General features: G+C 46.3%; 2 protein-coding genes across 7 annotated transcripts in view; one reads left to right on the top strand and one right to left on the bottom strand.

Moving 5' to 3' along the window:
• Window positions 1-875: 875 nt before the first annotated feature.
• Window positions 876-10,203, bottom strand: RHCE (Rh blood group CcEe antigens). 5 transcript variants are annotated; one of them, XM_065041872.1, is made up of 12 exons: window positions 9,652-9,705; window positions 8,981-9,140; window positions 7,627-7,659; window positions 6,883-7,069; window positions 6,514-6,664; window positions 5,705-5,846; window positions 4,292-4,452; window positions 3,861-3,998; window positions 3,501-3,631; window positions 2,760-2,839; window positions 1,702-1,775; window positions 876-1,507 (listed from the first exon to the last, which is right to left on the bottom strand). In XM_065041872.1, the coding sequence occupies exons 4-12, from the start codon at window positions 7,047-7,049 to the stop codon at window positions 1,481-1,483; spliced, it is 1,071 nt and encodes a 356-aa protein (XP_064897944.1). In that variant the 5' UTR covers window positions 7,050-7,069; window positions 7,627-7,659; window positions 8,981-9,140; window positions 9,652-9,705; the 3' UTR covers window positions 876-1,480. The 5 variants fall into 5 exon arrangements, with proteins under 5 accessions (XP_064897944.1, XP_064897942.1, XP_064897943.1 ...); XM_065041870.1 differs by lacking the exons at window positions 8,981-9,140; window positions 9,652-9,705 and adding an exon at window positions 9,740-10,203; XM_065041871.1 differs by lacking the exon at window positions 9,652-9,705 and having other exon boundaries at window positions 8,981-9,645.
• Window positions 10,204-10,529: 326 nt separating this feature from the next.
• MACO1 (macoilin 1) overlaps window positions 10,530-20,780 on the top strand; it is a 30,040-nt gene continuing 19,789 nt past the window's right edge. Inside the window, exons 1-3 of one of the 2 annotated variants that reach the window (XM_065041834.1) lie at window positions 10,530-10,838; window positions 19,096-19,237; window positions 19,903-20,029. In XM_065041834.1, coding sequence (XP_064897906.1) covers window positions 10,759-10,838; window positions 19,096-19,237; window positions 19,903-20,029 — 349 coding nt within the window. In that variant the 5' untranslated portion in view covers window positions 10,530-10,758. Of the gene's footprint in view, window positions 10,839-11,247; window positions 11,655-19,095; window positions 19,238-19,902; window positions 20,030-20,780 lie in introns of those variants that run through there. The other variant, XM_021280835.2, reaches the window with a different exon arrangement.

The raw sequence follows: 20,780 nt of genomic DNA on the forward strand, positions 1-20,780 counted from the left end.
GGAAAGGGACCTGGGGGTCCTGGGGACAGCAGGGTGACCATGAGCCAGCACTGGGCCCTTGTGGCCAGGAAGCCAATGGTACCTGGGGTGGGTTAGAAGGGGGTGGTCAGTAGGTCAGAGAGGTTCTCCTGCCCCTCTGCTCTGCCCTGGGGAGACCACACCTGCAATATTGTGTCCAGTTGTGGCCCCTCAGTTCCAGCAGGACAGGGAACTGCTGGAGAGAGTCCAGCGCAGCCACCAAGATGCTGGAGGGAGTGGAGCATCTCCCGTGTGAGGAAAGGCTGAGGGAGCTGGGGCTCTGGAGCTGGACAAGAGGAGACTGAGGGGGGACTCATTCCTGGGGATCAATATGGAAAGGGGGAGTGTCAGGATGGAGCCAGGCTCTTCTGGTGACAACCAGTGACAGGACAAGGGGCAATGGGTGCAAACTGGAACACGGGAGGTTCCACTTAAAGATGAGAAGAAACTTGTTTGGGGTGAGGGTGGCAGAGCCTGGCCCAGGCTGCCCAGGGGGTTGTGGAGTCTCCTTCTGTGCAGACATTCCAACCCGCCTGGACACCTTCCTGTGTAACCTCATCTGGGTGTTCCTGCTCCATGGGGGGATTGCACTGGATGAGCTTTCCAGGGCCATTCAACCCCTGACATTCTGGGTTCTGTAAAATGATTCTGTGATTTGAAGAGTACTCGTCAGACCGAGGACAGGCACTACAAGGGAGAATTGTGACTGTGATTGACTTTGATTAATACCTGAGGAATGAATTGAGGGCAGCAGGTGTTCCTGCAGTAAGCATCAAAGAACTCATGCCTCGTCTTCAATAATACATTTTTCCTCATTACTTCATTTTTAAGCGAGTGTGCTGAATAAACAAAAACAATCACATTTTGACTTATTTATTATGCAAGCATTTTTGCAAGAGCTTTTCTATGTCAACTATTTGGAAACAAAGAAGAAACACTGAGGATCACAGAATCCTCCGCCCTGGAGGGGTTTAAAAGCTGCGGAGATGAGGTTCTCAGGGACACGCGTTAGAGCTGGACTTGGCGGTGTTGGGTTAACAAAACAGTTGGACTCAATCATCTTAAAGGTCTTTTCCAACTAAACAATTGTATGATTCTACTTCAGGGGCACCATCCATAGGAAGAACAATTTTAACTTCTTGCCCTTTGAACTTCCAAAGAGGGAACCCGAGCCAAGTAACAATAGGTTTTCTTCAAGCAGTCAGATAAGTCGGGGTTCAGCCTGGCAAGACGCAGAGTTCAGGCCCTGATCCAGCTCCCTCATCAAATCCTTCCTTAATGAGGCCTTCACCAGAACTAATTCAGCTTGATTGCTGATTTTTTGTGTGTCCATTGGGATGGCTTTCTTGCCCCTGAGAACTGATATTTAAGTGGTCTTTCAACTTATCATAGCTATTAATTTCATCTAGTGACAAACATGAAAAGCTTATCTTGATCACATCTGTCATCTGGGTTCCTCCGTTCAAAATCCAACAGCCAAATGTGGAAACTGTGAAGACAAACGTTCTCGTATCAGAACATTTTATGCATCAAGTCATCATATAAAAACCACAATGGAAAACATTCTTAGAAGCTTATTCTCATCTTCTCTTTTTCTTTTATTAATTCAAATACCTAAAGTTCTTCATCAAGGTCAAAGTGCTACATATACTCCCACAGAGTTAATTTTACATTGCAACTTACCTCCCAATAAAACTGGTCTTCAAAGTACTTTGATACAGGGGTGGTCTTAAACAGTTTGAGGTTTAAAATGAAACCTATTAGTAAAAACACATATATCCAATATAAATACATTTATCATATTACTGTCTGTAACTGGAGGTTTCTTAGTAACACATCCAAATGCAACATAGATCAAAATACAAATGCAGAACTAAATGAGACCGTTGCCTCAAGCTGACGTTAAATACAAAAAGAGAAGCTTGCCAGGATCAATGCTCATTATTAAAAATTAATTACACTAGGTAAAACCCCATTAAACAGCTTGCCAGAAGCTAAAAATACATCCAAAATCATTCACTTCTCGCACAAAAAATGCCTGTGTTTTTAAAGCAATCGGGCTTATCAACACTGGTAGCTTGGGATTTCAGATGGAAACATCTAGATTTTTAAACAATTGGTTGAACATGGGATGTTTGGTTATTTTAGCTGTAAATATCTGCTTGATTAGGTCAACCTTTTAATTACACTTAGGGTAATGCAAAGGTTTCAGATCAATTAAAGCACCAAAAAAATCATCTTTAGAGTATATTTCACAGCAAGTTCCATCTGCTATTTCTCTTTTATTCAAGACAGAATTAACAGCAGCTGCCATAAACCAGACAAGATGTCACATGAGAAACACACGAGCCCAAACCACTGGTGACCAAAGGCCGAGCTCCTGATGTTAGTGAAACTTTGCAGATTTACAACACCCAAATGTAAAAGTGTTTTCATCCTCACACATCTCCTGTCTGAAATTGGAAGGCAGCTCTCAAGCATCTGTGAAAACAAACTTCCCCACTGAGAGAATGGTGCTACTGGGTTCTTTCTCTTGAACACATCTCTTCTTCCAAAGCCAGGACACTCGTGTTTCTCATGGCTTCTTCTACAAATTCTTTCCCCATAGAAACACACTTCAGAGCCCCAGTTAAACTGGCCTCTTTCTGCAAAGGGTTACACTGATGTGACAACAGGATGACAAACCCCCTGCACTGAGGAGATGAGGAAGATATCACTGAAATGTGTTTTTCAGTACTGACCTGTAATCAAACCCGTTATCAAGGCAGCACCAATGGTCAGGCAGAAGGCACCGATGCAAATTGTGACCAAATAACCCAGACTGAAAAGCAAAGCAAGAGTTTCACCTTTAACAGTTGCTGAATTGAGCATTAAGACTTGTGAATGAATCCATATCTACATAGAATTTTACATCAAAAAATCTCTCATAAAAAATTGTTATTCTTGAATCACTCTGCAGTTGCAGTTAGAGGTTTTAAAAGATCCTATCAGAAGCTTAGTACAGACTTCAGGGGATGTATTTTGCCCTTAGAAACCATCACTGTGCTACTAAAACTTCATTAGATTTGTTTGTTTCAATCAGAATGTGACAAGAAGCATTAAGGCATCACTGTGATCCATTCTTGTGTAAACTGAGAAAATCAGAATTAGTTGTGCGACACAACGTGAACTTGATTTGCGAAATGAGATGCCAGCGCCAGATCAAAATAACCAATGGAGAATATCCTCAACAGAGCCCTTCAGCTTTTGCAGAATATCTCCCCAAATACATTTTCCAGGTCAGTGTCCAGACTGGCTTTAGTCCAAACCGGCATTGTTGCCCCTGACTCAGAGTTAAAGCCTCAATCGAAGAGAAATGCTGATTTCTGTCCCCCCGTATTAGCATACAAAGCTCCCCAAAACACATCACAAAAGCCAAAATGAGTCTTGTCACACTACAATGATCAGCTGAGCTTATTACTTTACAGCAAGAATCTACATACCTTGGTAAAGTAGACCAGTTGTTTATTAGGAAGAGGATGACCTGGGCAAGAGCTCCCAGAACACCGGGCAAGCCAAAAATGAAATGAACTCCAGAGGTATCATGAATCTTGAGAGCAGGATTGAAGCACCACTGGAAGAAGAAAAGGTTTAAGTGATACACGGAAACACAAGTTGATAATCACATATTGTCTACCACAGTCTAGAAGATGAACTTTGGTCTTGGAAGTTGCAAACCTGCTCAAACCACTTCAGGTTTCCCAGCTTTAATCTCTTTGAAAAGGAGGTTTCCCTTGAGGTAACCAACACTGGAAAAGATTATACAGCTTATACAAAAATCAATTTCAGGTTTTGAGCATTACCTGTATGCAGTAGGATCCTAATATGGTTATCACACTGGCCAGCAGACCCAAAATCATGGCAATCCAAGGATACTCAATACTGCTCGCTGTATAACCAATAGCGACCCCACCAGCTAGTACTGCACTGTGGATATGAGTCTGTGAAATAAAACAACAAAAACATGGAGTGGGAATCCAGTCATCACTTATCTTTAGGAGCCCAGCACCATAGATTGCTCTTTTCATGCAAATGCAATCTCTTTAGGGTGAATTACAGTCTGAGAACAGGATTTCAAAGTTATAGCTTAGTGTTCTGCTCGAGAAGCTAGTGATGACTGTCAGGCTGAAAACCTAGACTTGTTTTTCACTTAATAGTTATTATACTTTCAGTGTATTACTGAGAGTAACAGAAAAATGTCTCCTCCATGCAGTGCTCGTCCCTCATGTCTTACCATTCTGAATTTCCCATCCTTGGTGGTCAGAACAGACAACACGAAGGCGGTTACAGCACTCACGGCAAGGGCAAAGTAGGTGTTGCAGATCGCTTTGCTCTTCTCCTCCACAACTAGTACAGAATTGAAGCTTGGCCAGAAGACCCAGAGAAACAGAGTACCTTGGAGACAAAGACAAGCAATGATCATTACCTGCTCTAAAACACGGCGAATCCATCACCGGCTGTCTCTGGAGGGCTCCAGCCCACGTTGGGTATTCTCTACAATTCCCACGTTGTACACAACGGACAACAATTCACAATGACAGCCCTGAGGGTTCCCTGCTACACCAGCACCTTCCCAGAATGGCTGTCACATCAAACACCGAGCCAAAGCACAGCCCTGCTGGCATCTGGCTGGGCCTTCCCACCGTTGAAGGTACGATTGATTCTCTTTTCAAAAACGCCTCTACCATCAGCGTTGTCCTGTCTGTCAGCCCCTTAAACACTGGCTTGGATACAAGCGGGAATTCCACAGCTGATTTCCAAACAATCAGCATCCTGTCTGTTCTGCACAGGCATTTGAAAACCGGTTTTCAATAGCACTGAAACCAATGACAGGAATATTCAGCGCTGCTGAACAGAAAAAAAACTTTTTGAAAATCTCCTGAATTGTCCTGATCTTGAATTTGCCAGCAAAGCAAGAACTCCCGGCACTAGAAAGAGCAACATTTGAATTTCTCTTTCCCTAAACTGGGCAAAGACTGACTGAGAATCGGACTCTATGGGCCTTCACACAAAGATCTTAGTTCATCTGGTGGCACTTACATAACAGAAGTCATGATGATAATAAAGAAACAAAATTGCTTCTTTAAGAAAAATAATGGAAATCCCATAAGCTCAGGCTATCCTCACTCGGATCCTTTCTCGTGTGTCTGTCTGCATCATATTTCCACACCCTTCATCAGGCTTTTATCTTTTTATTTACATGGCTGGGCAGGGACTGCCTTTTTATATCTCTGTACAGCACCTTGCAAAACAGAACCGAGCCTGGGCCCCGGCTGGGAACCGTAAGCACTACTGGAACACAAGTAACGACCTCAGCTTTGGTGCACAGTCACTCACCAGTGGGCCTACACAAGCCCAAAGGGGACGAGTCAGCTGGGAGAGGGAATGGTTAACCTGGCAGAGCCTTTATGCTGAGACAGACAACAGCAAACTTGGCCACAGCCGTTGCAGGAAACACCCCAAGACTCCCCAACTCACTGGCAGAAACCACAGACCGCAGCAGCAGCCGCTTTCTGTGCGTGGCTGCGTTCAGACCTGCACTCTGGCTGCAAAAGCTTCAGTATGCTGAGCCCAGCCCCCTGAAACATTCCTTACGGCCTCACTGCAACCTCTTCTTCCAACCGAGGCATTAAAGCAAATGCCTTACCCAACATTGACAATAAATCCGACTTAGGGGTACTCATGTTCTTCTCAGACCTTGGTGACGGCTCAGAGAAGCGTGAGGAGACTGCCAGACCAAAGTAGGCTCCAAACAGGTGAACGTGCATCATGCCAATATGGTCTGGAACCTGTATCAATAGAATAATCTGATTTGTTGTTTCTTTCATCCCACAGGAAGCCTTTGGTGCAGCTCCTGATAAAGTTGTTCATGTAACCTCCCTATGAGGAATTTATTTTCACAGTCCTTCAGTTTATGCACGAGTTATTAACTTATCGGTGTGGCTCATAAACACACAGTTCATATACAGAGATTCTGGGGTATGTTTCCAGTGCCAGTTAAATGCAGGTCTGGCTCTGCTGTCCACACTGGGCTGGTCCACCAGCCACACTGGAAATCTTCCAGCCTGAACTGACACGGGGAGGGGATAAAGTTTAAAGGCAATTAGTGTCTCAGCATAAGTCGAGTCTTTAATTGATGTGTTGGGGATGGTCACGGCATGGGCAAGGCCAAATGTTCGACATCCCAACCCATTAAATCAACTCAACCTTTAAGGCTAAGAACACAGATAGAGCCCATTATACCGATCTAGAGTATGTAGGGTTTGGAGTTCAATGTCCTGAAGTACAGTTTCAAAGTCAGACTCCATCTCTTAACAAAAACAGCCACAGTGAACTGAGATGAGATAAAACACTCTGCTGTTCCGTCAGCAGAGCACTAACAAACCACCAAAAGGCAACATTCCAAAGTCGCAGTGAAACTTCCCCCCCGTGTGCCTGGAAATTAAACTAGAGAACCTCCAGGAACGTGGTGTTGATCCATCTGCTCATACGGAAAACTATTATCTCCACAATTGTCATCAGAATTAATTGCACAGGATTAGCCTTCCCGAGAACAGCTCCAGTGGAGATGACCACAGCAGTCATGCTCATAGTGGCCTTTGTTATTCTGCAATAAAGGAAACAAAAATCTGTTCCAAGACCACAACAGGGTCAAGAAAGAAAGAAAGACAGATAGTAAAATGTACTTAAAAACCCAAACCCTTCTAGAACGTCTGCAAATATGACTGTGCTAATTTGCAAATAGGTCCATATAACAAGGCATCATCCTTCACAAAGAGCAAGCAGCAGTTCTAGAAGATTCCACCTCTAACACAAACTAATTACCTTGTCAGACTACCTTCATCTTCACTTAGAAGCAAGAAAACTAATAAGCCTTCTATCAGCACGAAGCATTGGACACCAAGCGCAATGATCAGGAGGTTGAATCCAGTGCTGCTAAAGCCATATCTTTTCAGAAATGTCAGGAAAAAGCCCAATCCAAAAATCACCATGTGGTTGACATCTTGAAAAGCTGCATGACAGAAAAGAGCAAAACAGCAGTGAAGTTATGCAGACCAGATTTATGGTTAAAAATAGATTGTAAAATATCACAATTAAATAAGAAGACTTCAGATAAAAGTTCAGGTGTCATTATTATTTACTACTTGTAAAGAATTGCAGAGCTCACTTTGTTATCCTTAAGTAATCAGAAAAACAATACCCTGACTTTGAATTTAATTCCACAAAGTGATCAGAATGGATGCCAAGACCCCAGGGTCGGGCACTTAACACAGTACGGTGCCTGCCCACAGAAGTTTATTGTGTTCATAGGAGTCAAGATTACCACAAACGGGCAGCGACAAACAGACCAGCAACGCAATTTTGTATCACTTATATCCTCCTTCACTGTCTTGGCTTTGATGTAAATAAATACACACCATACCCAGCAAGGTAGGGTACTTAAAGGGCAGTAAAAACATTCTACTTCTCACTAACAAACACACAAAGCTGCAGAATCCCATCTCTATTGCACTATAAAATAAAAGCAGGCATTAACCTTTCCTTTCACAGCAAGGCTGCCGATCTTACCTGGGTACCTCGTCAATTGGTCTGTATCACCATCTGAGGACAAAAAGTAAAAGAAGACGAGGAAAACAGCTTGCAGAAAAAGGATTAGCCATGGCACGTTGTTTCGGAAGTTGCGGTAATTAGAAGACATTGTGTACTTGATTACATTCAGCACAAACACATCAATGCTTTTTCTATTACAATGTTCCAGTAACCTCAAACCAATAGAAGAGGAGTTGTGGGGGACAGGAATAAAAACTCAGAGATAAAAAGCCCAAGAGGCGTGGGCAAGGAACAGTTCATAGAATCCTTATCTGTGGCACGTCAGGAGCCCAAGCTCACCACAGCTGCCAAGGACTGAACTCAGAAAGCGCCGATGAGCACAGACACATCAAGCTGTCGATACTGCGATGCGCCAGGATCCCATCCCTACAGCGCTCCAGCTGCTGCTGAGCCTTACGGATCCGCGAAACGGCGGGTAAAACACATCAACTTGTAAGAATAGGGTGTTGTACTCAATACATATTTGAAGGTACTGTTTAAATGTAAATCGGCAATTTGCTGAAACATCTCCCAGCTCAGGAGTGGAAGAAGTGACTTTCCTCCTGCCAACCCAGGTTACAATAACAGTTCTCAAGCCATCTGTGAAAGGTTTGCATTTATGGTAACTTGCACCTTCCTCACATGCAATATCAAATTGCTTTACCAGCTTTTACTTAGGCCTAATAAAACCATAAGTTAAGTGTCCTCGCCCCCATTTCAGAAGCTCCTGAACAGCATTCAAAGGATTTTCTGGCAGAACCAGAATGCCTGTGGAACTTTCTCTAGGCAAGAAAAAGGTAACAACTGAAACAGCAATTTAGAAATTGATTCAGCTAATTGATGCTGTCTTTGTGTGGTTTATGAATTCAATATATCTCATTAGTCTGTTTCCTGACAAGACAAACCCTTTGGACTCAGAGTGACAAGCAGAATGACCCAAAACTCCTTCCGCCACTTTGTCTTGGTCAAATGAACACAATTAACTCTTTTGACAGCTGCTACCAAATCCCCTGTCAGTGTTAATACTGGGGGAAAACACACCAAAGGCCAGGAATCTTGGTTTTCCCTCAGGATGACACACTGCACTAAATGCTGATGCTCACATTTCCTCCCGAACAGAAAGACCTCAGACAGAACCACAGAATGTCAGGGGTTGAAGGGCCCTGGAAAGCTCATGCAGTGCAATCCCCCCATGGAGCAGGAACACCCAGATGAGGTTACACAGGAAGGTGTCCAGGCGGGTTGGAATGTCTGCACAGAAGGAGACTCCACAACCCCCTGGGCAGCCTGGGCCAGGCTCTGCCACCCTCACCCCCAACAAGTTGCTTCTCACCTTTCAGTGGAACCTCCTGTGTTCCAGTTTGCACCCATTGCCCCTTGTCCTGTCACTGGTTGTCACCAGAAGAGCCTGGCTCCATCCTCCTGACACTCCCCCTTTCCATATTGATCCCCATGGATGAGTCACCCCTCAGTATCCTCTTCTCCAAGCCAAACTAGACAGGGTGAAGTACAAAATAACTTTGAAATTAAAGCTCTGCTACCAGCCAAACGTCCCCATGGGCTCAGCCAAGAGGACTGGAAGCCTCACATATATTCCTCTGTTCCCATTTTAATGCCATTTCAGGACCCACACTCAGCCCCGCATGACGTGACCCTGGTTCAGGGAAGCCCATTATCCCCCCGAGAGGCAAGGCAGGCCCATGGCCCCCAGCCCAGCTCCGGGCGAGGCTGAAAGGGACAAGGCAACAGGGAGAGGTGCAGGGAGCCCCGAGCACCACCAATTTCCAGTCAGCCAAAGGGCGGGCTGGGGGCCAGGGCGGGCCAGGCCGCGCTGGCGGCCTGCCTCAGGTTCGGGGGCCGCCATAGGTTTCCGTAGTCCACAGCGGGGGGGTGACAGGCCTTGGGACGGGGACTCTACGAGCGGCCCCTGGGGTGGGGAGGCCCAAAGGCCGCACCACGAGCCCCGAACCGGCTACCGCGTCGCAGGCAGGAGGCGCGCCCGACCGTGACTGGGTAATCCCGGCCGGGGGCGGTGGAATCCCCGCCCCTTGACTCCCATTGGCTGAACGTCCTCCCCACCCAACATGCCTACCTTAGGGACGAGCCTCCCATTGGCCGAAGGCTGGCTTCCCTCATGGCCTCTGATTGGCCCATTTCCAGCCACCGTCCGTCTTTGGGCCGATCGAGGAAAGAGAGTCTTAGTCGCCCCGCCCCCCCGCCTTCATGCCTCGCGATTGGGGCGATCGCTTGTCACTCTGTTTTATGCGTTCTTTATTGGCTGGAGGAGTCCGTCAGTCAAGCTGAGGCGTTCTTTCCTCCTCTCTCCGGTGAGCCATCACCACGGGGGCGCGCAGTGGGGGAAACACAGGGCGCGCCGAGCTGCCTCCTCGTACCTTTGCACCCTGAGACTGAGCTTTCCCAACAGTCTATTTGTCAGCGAGGTTGTCAGTCAAGGATGAGGGGCGGTACGTCAGTGCTAAGGTGACAGAGGAAATTGAGCCCTCCTTCTTCCGTTTCCGAATGGATAGCTGAGCTGTCCTTTTATTTTTATTAGTCTGTCCTATTGGGCAGTTTTTCTGTCGATAACAACACGGGGCGGGAACCAGCCCAGAAGGACAGTAGGTGGGAGGAGAAGAAAATCTACTCAGGGATTGGCCCACAAGACATCAATTCACGAATCCTTCTCTTTGACGGGCCCTTGAGACCATCAATCAGGGGCGCGGGCGGGCAACACGCTAGCGTGGGGCGGGGCCAACTTTCTGATGCTATGATGGGTCTCCTCGGCCGTCCATCTGCCTTTCCCCGCCGTCGATTGGTTGGGCATGCCGTCATTCCGGCAGGGTCAGCCACTTGATTGGGCAGCGCCGGGAGAGGCGGGGCTCTGCGCGGCGGCTGCGCGGGGGGACGCGGCGGGGAGGGACGGACCAGGAATTATTTTTATTTCTTTGTTTCCCGGGGAAAAAAAAAATAATAAAAAAACAAAGGCCGTCGCGAGGGAACCCCCCGCGGGGGCGGATGGTGCTGCCGTGACCGGGCGGGCCGGGGCAGCGCGGGGGCCGGGACGCGCGGCGGGGCCGGCCGGGCTGGGCCGGGCCGGAGGCGGCCGGGAGGATGAAGCGGCGGAGCGCGGACTGCAGCAAACTGCGGCGGCCGCTCAAGCGGAACCGCATCACCGAGGGCATCTACGGCAGGTACCGAGCGGCCGTCGGGACGGTGGGGAGGGTGGAGGGGGACGCGCCGCCCCGGTCCCCTCGCACCCCCGGCTCCTCAGCGGCTCCCGCCGCCGCCCCGCCTCCCCCGCCCCTGTCAGCGGGGCCGTGCGCGCCATGGCGCCCCGGCTCCCTCAGGCGCTGCCCCGCCCCGCGGCCTGCGCGCCGCCGTTAGGCCGCAGCGGCCCCGCCGCCGCCCCCCGCGCCCGGCTCCGGGGGGGAGCTGCTGGCCAAGGTCCTGTCGGCGCTGCCGGGAGGAAGCGGCGAGGAGCCGGTGGGAGCGTCCCCCGGGCTTTGCCCCCTGCGGTGGAGCCCTGGTTCCCGGGGGAGGTTTCCTCGCAGCTGGGCTTTCCCTGAGGGGCTAAACCCGTGAGGCGGTGGGCGGGCTGGCTCTGGGCTGCGGGTCTGGGCGAGCGGCAGCCCCCTGTGCTGGGCTTGAGAAACTTGGTTTTCACGTGGTGGTGAAGGAGCTTGTGCTGGGGCCTCTGCAGCGGGAGCACACGGGAGATGTGGGTGTAGCAGCAAGGGATGCGAGCGAGGACTCGTGTGGTGACACCTGGAGCAGGGGTGGACGGTGGTGAACACACGGCGGGTTCCTCACTGAACCCGCGAAACGGGAAAGGAAACTGTAGTGAAGTGAGATGCACGTTCATAGGCACAGGATGGACCTCGTCGGTGTCCTGGAACAAAAGCCTGATTTCCAGGTGTTCACATGCAGAACGCACCAAAGCACAGATTCCTAAGCATTTGCTGCTTGTACGTGTGTTATAAAAAGTATTTTAGAGCTCTGCCCTCCTGGTAAGTGTGCCAAATTTTATAGGAAATATAATTATTACGTATTTCGGAATAAAGGGGAGTTTTTGTAGAGGCTGGAAAGCTGGCTTTTGAGAGTTACAGTGTGCGTTATGTCCCATTTCTCTTTCTAGTCCAGTTGAGGTTTATATGTGCAGCGGCTGGAAACTTGTGCAGACTTATACAATGCAGATACTGGCTTTGCATAAAGGAAACAGTTGATAATGAGCTCTGACTGTAATAAAATTGTCACAATATACAGCTTATCCTAGTTGTAGTGAATCCCTCTGTGAGAGCAGAGAGTAACTTGTTGCTTTAGACTCCCAGGTGTTGAGAAAACGGTGCTTGGAATGTTAAAGAAAAACACCCATTGCTTAGAAGTTAATATTTAAAGATGACTAGTCTTGGGGAAATAATTCCAGTGTAAGCAATTTCTTATATAATTACTTAGTTTTCAAAAGTAATTCAGAATCACATGCTCTCTATTACCTTTGAGGTGAGAGAAGGAGGGAAAACCAGAAACAGATGAGAAAAGCAGCAGCTGCGGTGTGTGTTGAGCATACAGAATTGTGGCAAGAGCTGAGAGAGACATCTGGCTGCTGGAACTGCCTTCTGGAATGCTTTAGTTCCGAAATAGGAGTTTTAGCCTTTGTTTCATGCAGCATTTTGACAAACAGAAGCAGTCAGTGACTTCACAGTATTGTCCCCTGGAAAGAAAAGAGGATCTTGAAGGCTTTTTCCTTGGGAAATGCAACCTGGAGGTGCTTCTAGTGGATTGTGCCTCTTGTTTCTTTTGTTCTCCTTCTTCTCCTTTTTTTCCCCCCTATAATTCAGAGCAATTATAAACAGGTAGCTTCTTATATAACTATAGATTTCTAAATTTTTGTAATTACTATGGTTCTTTATTCAACTTATCTTAATTGTCACCATCAGCTTACACAAAGCCATTAAATACAGTTATCAGTAGGCAGCATCACAGTATTACAAGCAAAACAGCAAGGCTGAACAAACAGCCTGATTGAGATACTTAACTCCTGGAGGACTTTTGTTTGCTTTTTAAATTAAGACCCATCTTGCCATCCTCCTTCCCCCTCCCATCCTTCCATATGGGGGGACAGTGAGCGTAGTTAAAAGCTGCAAAGCTGAAGAGTTTTGGGGCAGGTGAAGCAATGAAAGAGCCGTCCTGCAGTGAGACTCTGCTGGTGGGCTTCTCTACACTTACATTAACCAGTCTGTTTGGCCTCAGCCCTTCATAAACACTTCCAAAATGCCTCCTGACCAACCTTCCCTGCCCCTTCCCACCCGATTTTCAACACCTGCCCTCCCTATTCTTCAGGCTGCTTTTTCCATTTGCTGCTTTTCCTTCCTTCTGCTTTCTGCCTTTTCACTTTTTAAGCTATCTGTTGCTATTGTTTTACATTGCTTCAGTGATTAACATCTTATACCTTTGACACCGTGGAGGCATTAAAACCTTAGTTGTTAATTAAAGTATTCATTGTAGCTTGTCATCAGTTAAGCAATTAAAGTTTTCTTGTTCCTGCTTGTTTCTAACTCTTCCCAGTCCTCATCCTTGATCTATTTAAAGTCCTTCAGCTTTATTGCTGATACTGCTTGTTTGGGCTCTCCTGAGTCATATTGGCCCTTGCTACTAATTTTGTAGCTGGTTAAGTTTCAAGATGAATTCCACATGTTATTGGCTTAATTTACGCTGTCCCTTCAGCTGACATGCTATGGATCCTGAATTTCCTGATCATACTCCTTAAACACTGCGTGTTCCTTTAGAATTAGGGTTTTATTTTAGCCCTATAGGTGTATTGCCCTTTGTCGCAGGCGGTGCCGGGGCTGGTGGCCAAGGATGTGTCTGGGATCCCCAGTGGTTACTGGGTGCCCGCTGGGGCACTAAGTCGATTTGTGCCCCTGGGCACCGTGGTCCGGGTGGCATTTCTTGATACCACGATGGCTTTGCTCAGACACCCCTGTGGTTCTGTGCGCCACCAAATCCTGATACTGCTGATTGCCCAGCACTTGATTTTTGACTCTGTTGACAGCCAAATAAACTGTAAAGAAAAACAGTTCATTGCTAACTCCAGGAATGTGGCCTTTTGGGGGGCTTTTTTGTGTTTAATCCATAATGATTCTTCCTACTGATTTATTCTGGCACATTTTTTATAAGCTTCCTATACATGGAAAAAGATTTTCTTCTCAGCCTGCCCTGGAGGTCTGTAACAAACCAACAGTGCTACCTTTGACTTTAACTTAAATTCAGGTCTCAAATCTAATTTAGCTTACATTTAAATGTGTTCTACTACGTCAGCCCTGATAGTACATGTAATATTGCTTCCCTCTGCCAGTGACTTTCCTGCTTTGCACACTGCAGTTCTCTGGCTCTATTTGGTGTGTTCTGGACCTCGGTGTTTTCAGCCGAGTGGGGTAACAGCTCCTCTTGTTCAGCGCTACAGTGCTGATTGTGCCCATGCTTCAGCACAATACTGGCAGAGTTTTCTGGCTTGTCTTCCTTTACTTACGTTTCCATAGTCCAGTGACTGATAGATACTTTGCCGTATCAAGGCACTGAATAAGTAGTCAGGGAGGTTTCCTGGGATTCTTTGTGTCTTTTCCTTTTCAAAAATTTAGTTGGCAAGTATTTCACATAATAGTTTCCAACACGCATACCACATCCCAGCGATCCTGTGTTCTCTCTTGCATACTTGCTGTGCTCATTTTATACTACTGTTTTTGTCCACTAATAATGCTCTTACATATATTTATATATTTCTTTGTGTGTTTCCATATATAAACCTTTTTTATTGGAAAATCTCCAGTGATATTCAGTCAGCATCTCTGATGTTTTGTCCGCTGTTGGACGAGTAACCCTGAGATGGTGGTTGGGGACTCTGGTCATTTCACACGGATGTTAAACTGCACTTTTCTAACAGCCACCTGTGCCTTTGGTGCCCTGCCAGCCTCCAGGTGCCTTCCCCTCCTTCCACTCCCGTCCTGTGTGAGCCGGGCTACGAAACAAATCCTGCCAAGATTCACTTTCCAGCCTTTGAGACTTGCTGATAACAGTGGGATAGAATAGAAACTTCATTTGCTATCCGTTTGGATTTGGGGTGCATTATTGTTTTGTGGGTCTTTTTTTGAATGTTGTTACCTTACAGCAAGCACAATGTCTGTTTCTGTGGGGTGTTAAAAAGAGAACAAAGGGAATGGCATCTGTCACTTGAGGGGGGAGGAAGAGTAACTAAGAAAATTGTTTGAAAATTCAAAAGAGGAGCACAGCCACTGTTGGATTATGAATAAATCTTTCTGTTCAGTATACGTTAGCAATCAGTTGACGTTTGACAGAGTTTGCAGCACTGTCATCACTGCTCCTTCCCATTGGGCACCCTGCTCTTCTCGGGAACGTGTCCATCCTTCCCCCTCCTCTTGAGTTACCCTCCCGGATTACACACCATATGCCAGTTTTCCAGCGAAAGCCTTGTCCTTATTAAAGCCCCACCACATCACTGAAGTCAGATTTTTTGACACGTGTCAGAAAATTGGATAACCCAGATTTTAAGTATTTATCTGCAGCAATCTTCCTCTGTATAGAGAACAAACTCAGAATTATAATTGGCATAATGGAATATATTTGAGCCTTTTACAAGGGCTACAGAGGTTAGAAAGCCCTTCTGCCCTGGAGAGTGTTATTTCTCAGTGAGGATACTGACGCAGCAGCCGTCAAAGTTGGGGAAGTGTGTGGATGTGCACGGAAGGATCAATGAGTGTCCGAGAGTCACAGACACAAACGACTGGTGCTGGATTCCCAAGGAGCACGGTGTGAGGGGACACACAGACCTGGTCACAATAGCAATGTGTGGAAGGGAAGAGGAGTCTGCGAGGAGTCGAGGGATTGAGAGGGCAAAGGATGGAGTAAGAGTGGCAAGTACAAAGCAGAGAAAAGGAAAAGGGCTGCTGCTGAATTTTGTTAGTCATTTAATTCCTGCTGGGGGTCCTGGGGACAGCAGGGTGACCACGAGCCAGCACTGGGCCCTTGTGGCCAGGAAGCCAATGGTACCTGGGGTGGGTTAGAAGGGGGTGGTCAGTAGGTCAGAGAGGTTCTCCTGCCCCTCTGCTCTGCCCTGGGGAGACCACACCTGGAATATTGTGTCCAGCTGTGGCCCCTCAGTTCCAGCAGGACAGGGAACTGCTGGAGAGAGTCCAGCGCAGCCACCAAGATGCTGAAGGGAGTGGAGCATCTCCCGTGTGAGGAAAGGCTGAGGGAGCTGGGGCTCTGGAGCTGGACAAGAGGAGACTGAGGGGGGACTCATTCCTGGGGATCAATATGGAAAGGGGAGTGTCAGGAGGATGGAGCCAGGCTCTTCTGGTGACAACCAGTGACAGGACAAGGGGCAATGGGTTCAAACTGGAACACAGGAGGTTCCACTAAAATTTGAGAAGAAACTTGTCGGGGTGAGGGTGGCAGAGCCTGGCCCAGGCTGCCCAGGGGGTTGTGGAGTCTCCTTCTGTGCAGACATTCCAACCCGCCTGGACACCTTCCTGTGTAACCTCATCTGGGTGTTCCTGCTCCATGGGGGGATTGCACTGCATGAGCTTTCCAGGGCCCTTCAACCCCTGACATTCTGGGATTCTTATTTGAACGGGCTGTCGTAGGAAACAGAACGGCAGAAGAGCCTGTCAAAACCAGAGGTCCGTTCTCCTGCATGTCTTTGGGGTTTAATTCTTGCATTTTTCAGCCGTCACTGGTCTAAGTGTTCCCTGCAGAGGTGACAGTTCACTCAGCACTGGTACCCAACCTGCTGTGCTGGGTGCTGGCCGGGAGCAGCACCTCTGGGTGTCCAGTTTACTTACCCTGGTGCAAGAAGCAAAGCTGAGATTTGGATTCCTTTCTTCCTCCTGCAAACCCTGGTTGCCATCAGCAGACTGCAGCAAAGCACCCGAGCTGCTCCTGCACCACTCTGGGGAGCTGTGGAAGCTCAGCACAGTTTGTAAAACCGGCCCTGTCGAGGAGGGATCTGGTATCTTTAGGCTGCTGCTAATATCAAGTTTTAAAGCTGGGATGGAGCGTTTAGTTATGGAGTGCAGAGTCGGAGCCTGCAGTCCTGCATGCTTTGATTGGGGGGCAGCGGGTCCTGATGTGAAAAAACATAACAACCAACAATAAACCGCCCCCCCCACTAATAATTGATGGAGTATGGTAGCTTTAAAATGTGTCCTCAAAGTGCGATATGCGTCTGGATTCATGTTGTTGAATAAATGTGTGGAATACATTACAGAACCATGAACTTGGTTGCTGATGCCAAGATAAGTGGGTGAGGTCCTTTATAAATGGAAACGTCTTTTTGTGTCTTAATCCTATACTCGTTAAATTCTTAATTGCTTTTGAGTCCTTCAGATGCTTTAGAAATAGGCAAAGCATAAGACAAATGTTGTATTGTTACAGTTCTACTTTAAAAGGTGGTAAATGTCACCATGGCCTTTGGATTGGTATAATTTAATATTAGAAATCACTTCAACGGCTGTGTTACAGAACTCTTATGCAGCAAATGCTTTAACTTGGAGTGGCACTTAACACTTGAAAAGTGTTCGTTCTGATAAAGCTAATTCGCTAGGAAAAATATGGTGTCTTTATGGATTCCAGGGGTAGAAAAAGAAACAATAACCGTATCTTTAAGCCAGCAGAAAGTGCCTCCACAACACAGCTGCTTTTCCAGCTAACCAGACAGAATAATGATCACGTAGGTGTGATGCCTTGAGATGTTTTCTCAGCTCTTGAGCGCTGCACATGTACCATTCAGGAGCACGGTCCAAAGGAGCAGCCGGCGCCTCTCACCTTTTATCTCTATTCTCTGCAGGCAGCCGCTTTTTACAGATTTCTGGGGAAGATCTAAACTTTAAATAAACAGAGAACAAGCACAATCTGCCAGGAGAAATGTGTCTGTTCGATGCGTTTTGGTTGGTTTTTGACTAAGTGGCTGGGGATGGTTCCATAAAAACTGCAAACAGCAGGACCTTAACTCTTCAAGCGTTTGCATCACTAACTTTGTTTCCATTAAATTCAAGTCCTTCATGTAGCCTCTGTATTGACGTGGGTTTTTTCAGTCCCATTAAGTTAAAGAATATTCCAAAAGGTGTGCATGTGGGGAGGCTGAGGTGGGTTAAATGTAGGAATAGTTGCTTGTTTATCTCAGACTTGATAAATGTATTTTCTATGAAGTCTGTCTTCAGTTTGTGCTGATTTTTCAGTTGCTTCTCGGTATGTGACACTTCTGGTGGGGTTTTCTATTTTGTATCTGCTCTGAAGCTGCGAACAACTTCCTAAAAAAGCCCCGTGAGCGCTGTGGAAACTTGGCCCTACCTGGCACTGTGTGTGAAAACTCCTGGCAACTCCTCAGCCAACATTCCAGGGCAAAGTTCTGCTGCTTCTGTTGGCAGGGTGATACAGGGGGGGGAAATCAGTTACTAAAAGGAAAAGCTACCCTTAATTAAAGATATATATATATATATATATATATTTAAAATCCTACCTTTGTGATGACACAGTGCAAGAAGGTGATTGCGTTTTGGGGAACTGGAGTAACTAAGTAGATTTCTGGGTGCTGGGTTTGGGGGGAAACAGGGTTTTGCTTCCTCCTCTTTGGCAGAATGGGTTGGGCTGATTCCTCTAGTGCTCCTGTGTTCGGCAGGTGTGATCTCCAGATCTACTGAGCTCTGTAGGCAAGAAGGATCATCAGTGGTTCAAAATGCAGGACTAAGAATAAGGGAACATGGCTTTGAAATAGTTGAAAAATAGAAGTTGAACTAACTGGTCTCAAGTCTCATGTGCTTCCATTTTTCTGTTGTGTGGTTGGGTGTTCTTTTTATTTTTAGGGATGGATGTACGTAAATGTGGATGTTTCCAATCTAACTCTCAACAGCTGAGTATCCAACCAGTCTTCCTAATTGCTGTAGTTGTAGGCTTAAAATGTATCTCCATTTATTGGTGTTGTCGTTTGTGTTAAATGTGGAAAATGAGTGAACATCTGCAGCGTGGTGAGAGGGAACACGGACATTTCTGAGCTCCAAGGGTGCAGACCGGAGGAGAAGCATTTGAGCTGCGCCCACGGCCCTTTGGCGAGGCCTCTCCTTATAAAAATACCCCACAAAGTAAAGGGAGGTTGATGCTGAACGGCTCGTACGAGCAGCGACCCTTCTGGTTCTTTGCTGCTTTAAAAACAAAGGCAGTTGAATATAATTAACTTCATTAGCCTAGGTCTGATTTTCATGTAACAACGTCATAATAAAACTACTTCTTTTGTGAAATTATTTCGGATAAAGTTTTCTTAGCTGTATTATAGTTGTCTATGGTTTTCGTTCCTCAACTGTTAATTAAAAAGTAAGCATCTCTATAGAAATACTGACCCGAAATTACCTTTTTTAAATTATTTTCTTTCTTTCTTCCCAGCACGTTTCTGTATCTGAAGTTCCTGGTGGTGTGGGCCCTGGTGCTGCTGGCAGATTTTGTCCTGGAGTTCCGATTTGAGTACTTGTGGCCATTCTGGCTCTTCATCAGGAGCGTTTACGATTCCTTCAGATACCAGGGTTTGGTAAGTACAACCCCAACTCCCTGTCCCTTTGCAGGGAAATCCTGCCATGTTTCAGGGCATATTCAACATTATTCGACTAACTTAGTGGTGCCAATGATGATTTTCACAAGAGGAGGAATTTTCAAGAGACTGAGCTGGGCTTAAGTCTGCTCTGCCTATTTTGTCTGTGGCAAGTGGAAGTGAAACATACAGCTACCACATTTTTACTCTAGGAAAATATTGTTTGAATTCCTGAGATAACAGGATTTTCTTTAAAATAAACCAGAAGCCCCTGCCTGTTCAGAGATTTACGGCTCTTTCAGAGAGTAAATGATGCTGCTGTTTGCATTTCTTTTCCAGAAGGAGAATGTAGTAATGGTGATACTGTATCAATAGGGAAAATGCAAGTGCTCAAACACAGTAATAAGGAATAAATACAGCTGTGTGGAGCCTTGTTGGGAGAGTGGATGGGCACAGTTTCTCGCATTGCACCCATTCTCCCGCAATTCGCTGAGTTTTCCGCTTTCGTTGGCTGGACCGCTCCATTTCTTTGCCCTGATTACAAACAACACTAACCTTTCAATATTGAAATCATTGTGGTGTCACCATTAATAAGCAAACTGGTAATATTTGCTGGAATAAACCAAACCACCCTTCTCTCCCTCCTACCCCTCCTTTCTTTTCAGGCCTTTTCAGTGTTTTTTGTTTGTGTAGCATTCACATCCAATATCATATGTCTGCTCTTCATCCCAATCCAATGGCTGTTTTTTGCTGCCAGCACCTATGTCTGGGTACAGTACGTCTGGCACACAGGTAGGTCCCTATTTTTTATTTACGATTTGATTTGAATCTCTATTTTACCGCTCTTAGTAGCATGCAGAAACTCGCTTTTATTTGTTACCACGTTTGTTTTAACTATTGTCATAGCTTAAATTCTTATTAGTCAACTTTGTGTCAATGGGGTTCAGTTTGTGAGTGAGAAGGCTGGTAATGCCAGCGGCTGCCCCAACAGCTTGGGACATATATGGAGAAATCTTTTCCCTTCCTCCCATCCCTCTTTTTTTAATATGTGGTTGTTTGGGGGCTTTTTTTTAATAAATCCCTGGGATTTGGGGCTTTTGGAATATTTCACATTACACTTGCTGTCAGATCACGAGGACGCACAGGATAGCGTGGATCGTTCCTCTGATTGCTGGTGAACGCAGGCAGCGTTCTGACGAGTTAGTCATTTATCATAATGACAATGTGGGAGCTAATGGGAGCTGCCGAGAAGCAGGTGCTGCCCAATTTAAAACACATACAAAACCTGGAGTTATTTTTAGGATTGTATTCAGATGTTAAAGTGTTATCTGAAGTTGTTCTCAGAGCTGATGTTTAGAAACTCTAAAAGAAAAACCTTGTGGGCCGGTATTAACTCTGGCTTGTTTAATATTTTAATTCACTGCAACCTTCAGGATTCTTCTTTTTAAATGTTCACTTAAGTCAATGGGAACTTGCTCTGTATTTCGTAGGGCAGTTCTGAGCTTTTTGGGTGATTTATCTACATAGCTGAAATGTTGAGTCC

The sequence above is a fragment of the Columba livia genome, chromosome 26 (genome assembly GCF_036013475.1).
Source record: "Columba livia isolate bColLiv1 breed racing homer chromosome 26, bColLiv1.pat.W.v2, whole genome shotgun sequence".
In the NCBI taxonomy this organism is placed as follows: Eukaryota; Metazoa; Chordata; class Aves; order Columbiformes; family Columbidae; genus Columba; species Columba livia.

Excerpts from the sequence above, each read along its gene's own strand:
- RHCE (XM_005513440.3), bottom strand. The coding sequence starts at position 7,756 with ATGTCTTCTAATTACCGCAACTTCCGAAACAACGTGCCATGGCTAATC. Across the intron at positions 3,999-4,291 it reads AGGATGGGAAATTCAGAATG|ACTCATATCCACAGTGCAGT; the intron begins GTAAGACATGAG and ends TTTATTTCACAG. Across the intron at positions 1,776-2,759 it reads GATAACGGGTTTGATTACAG|GTTTCATTTTAAACCTCAAA; the intron begins GTCAGTACTGAA and ends TTTTACTAATAG.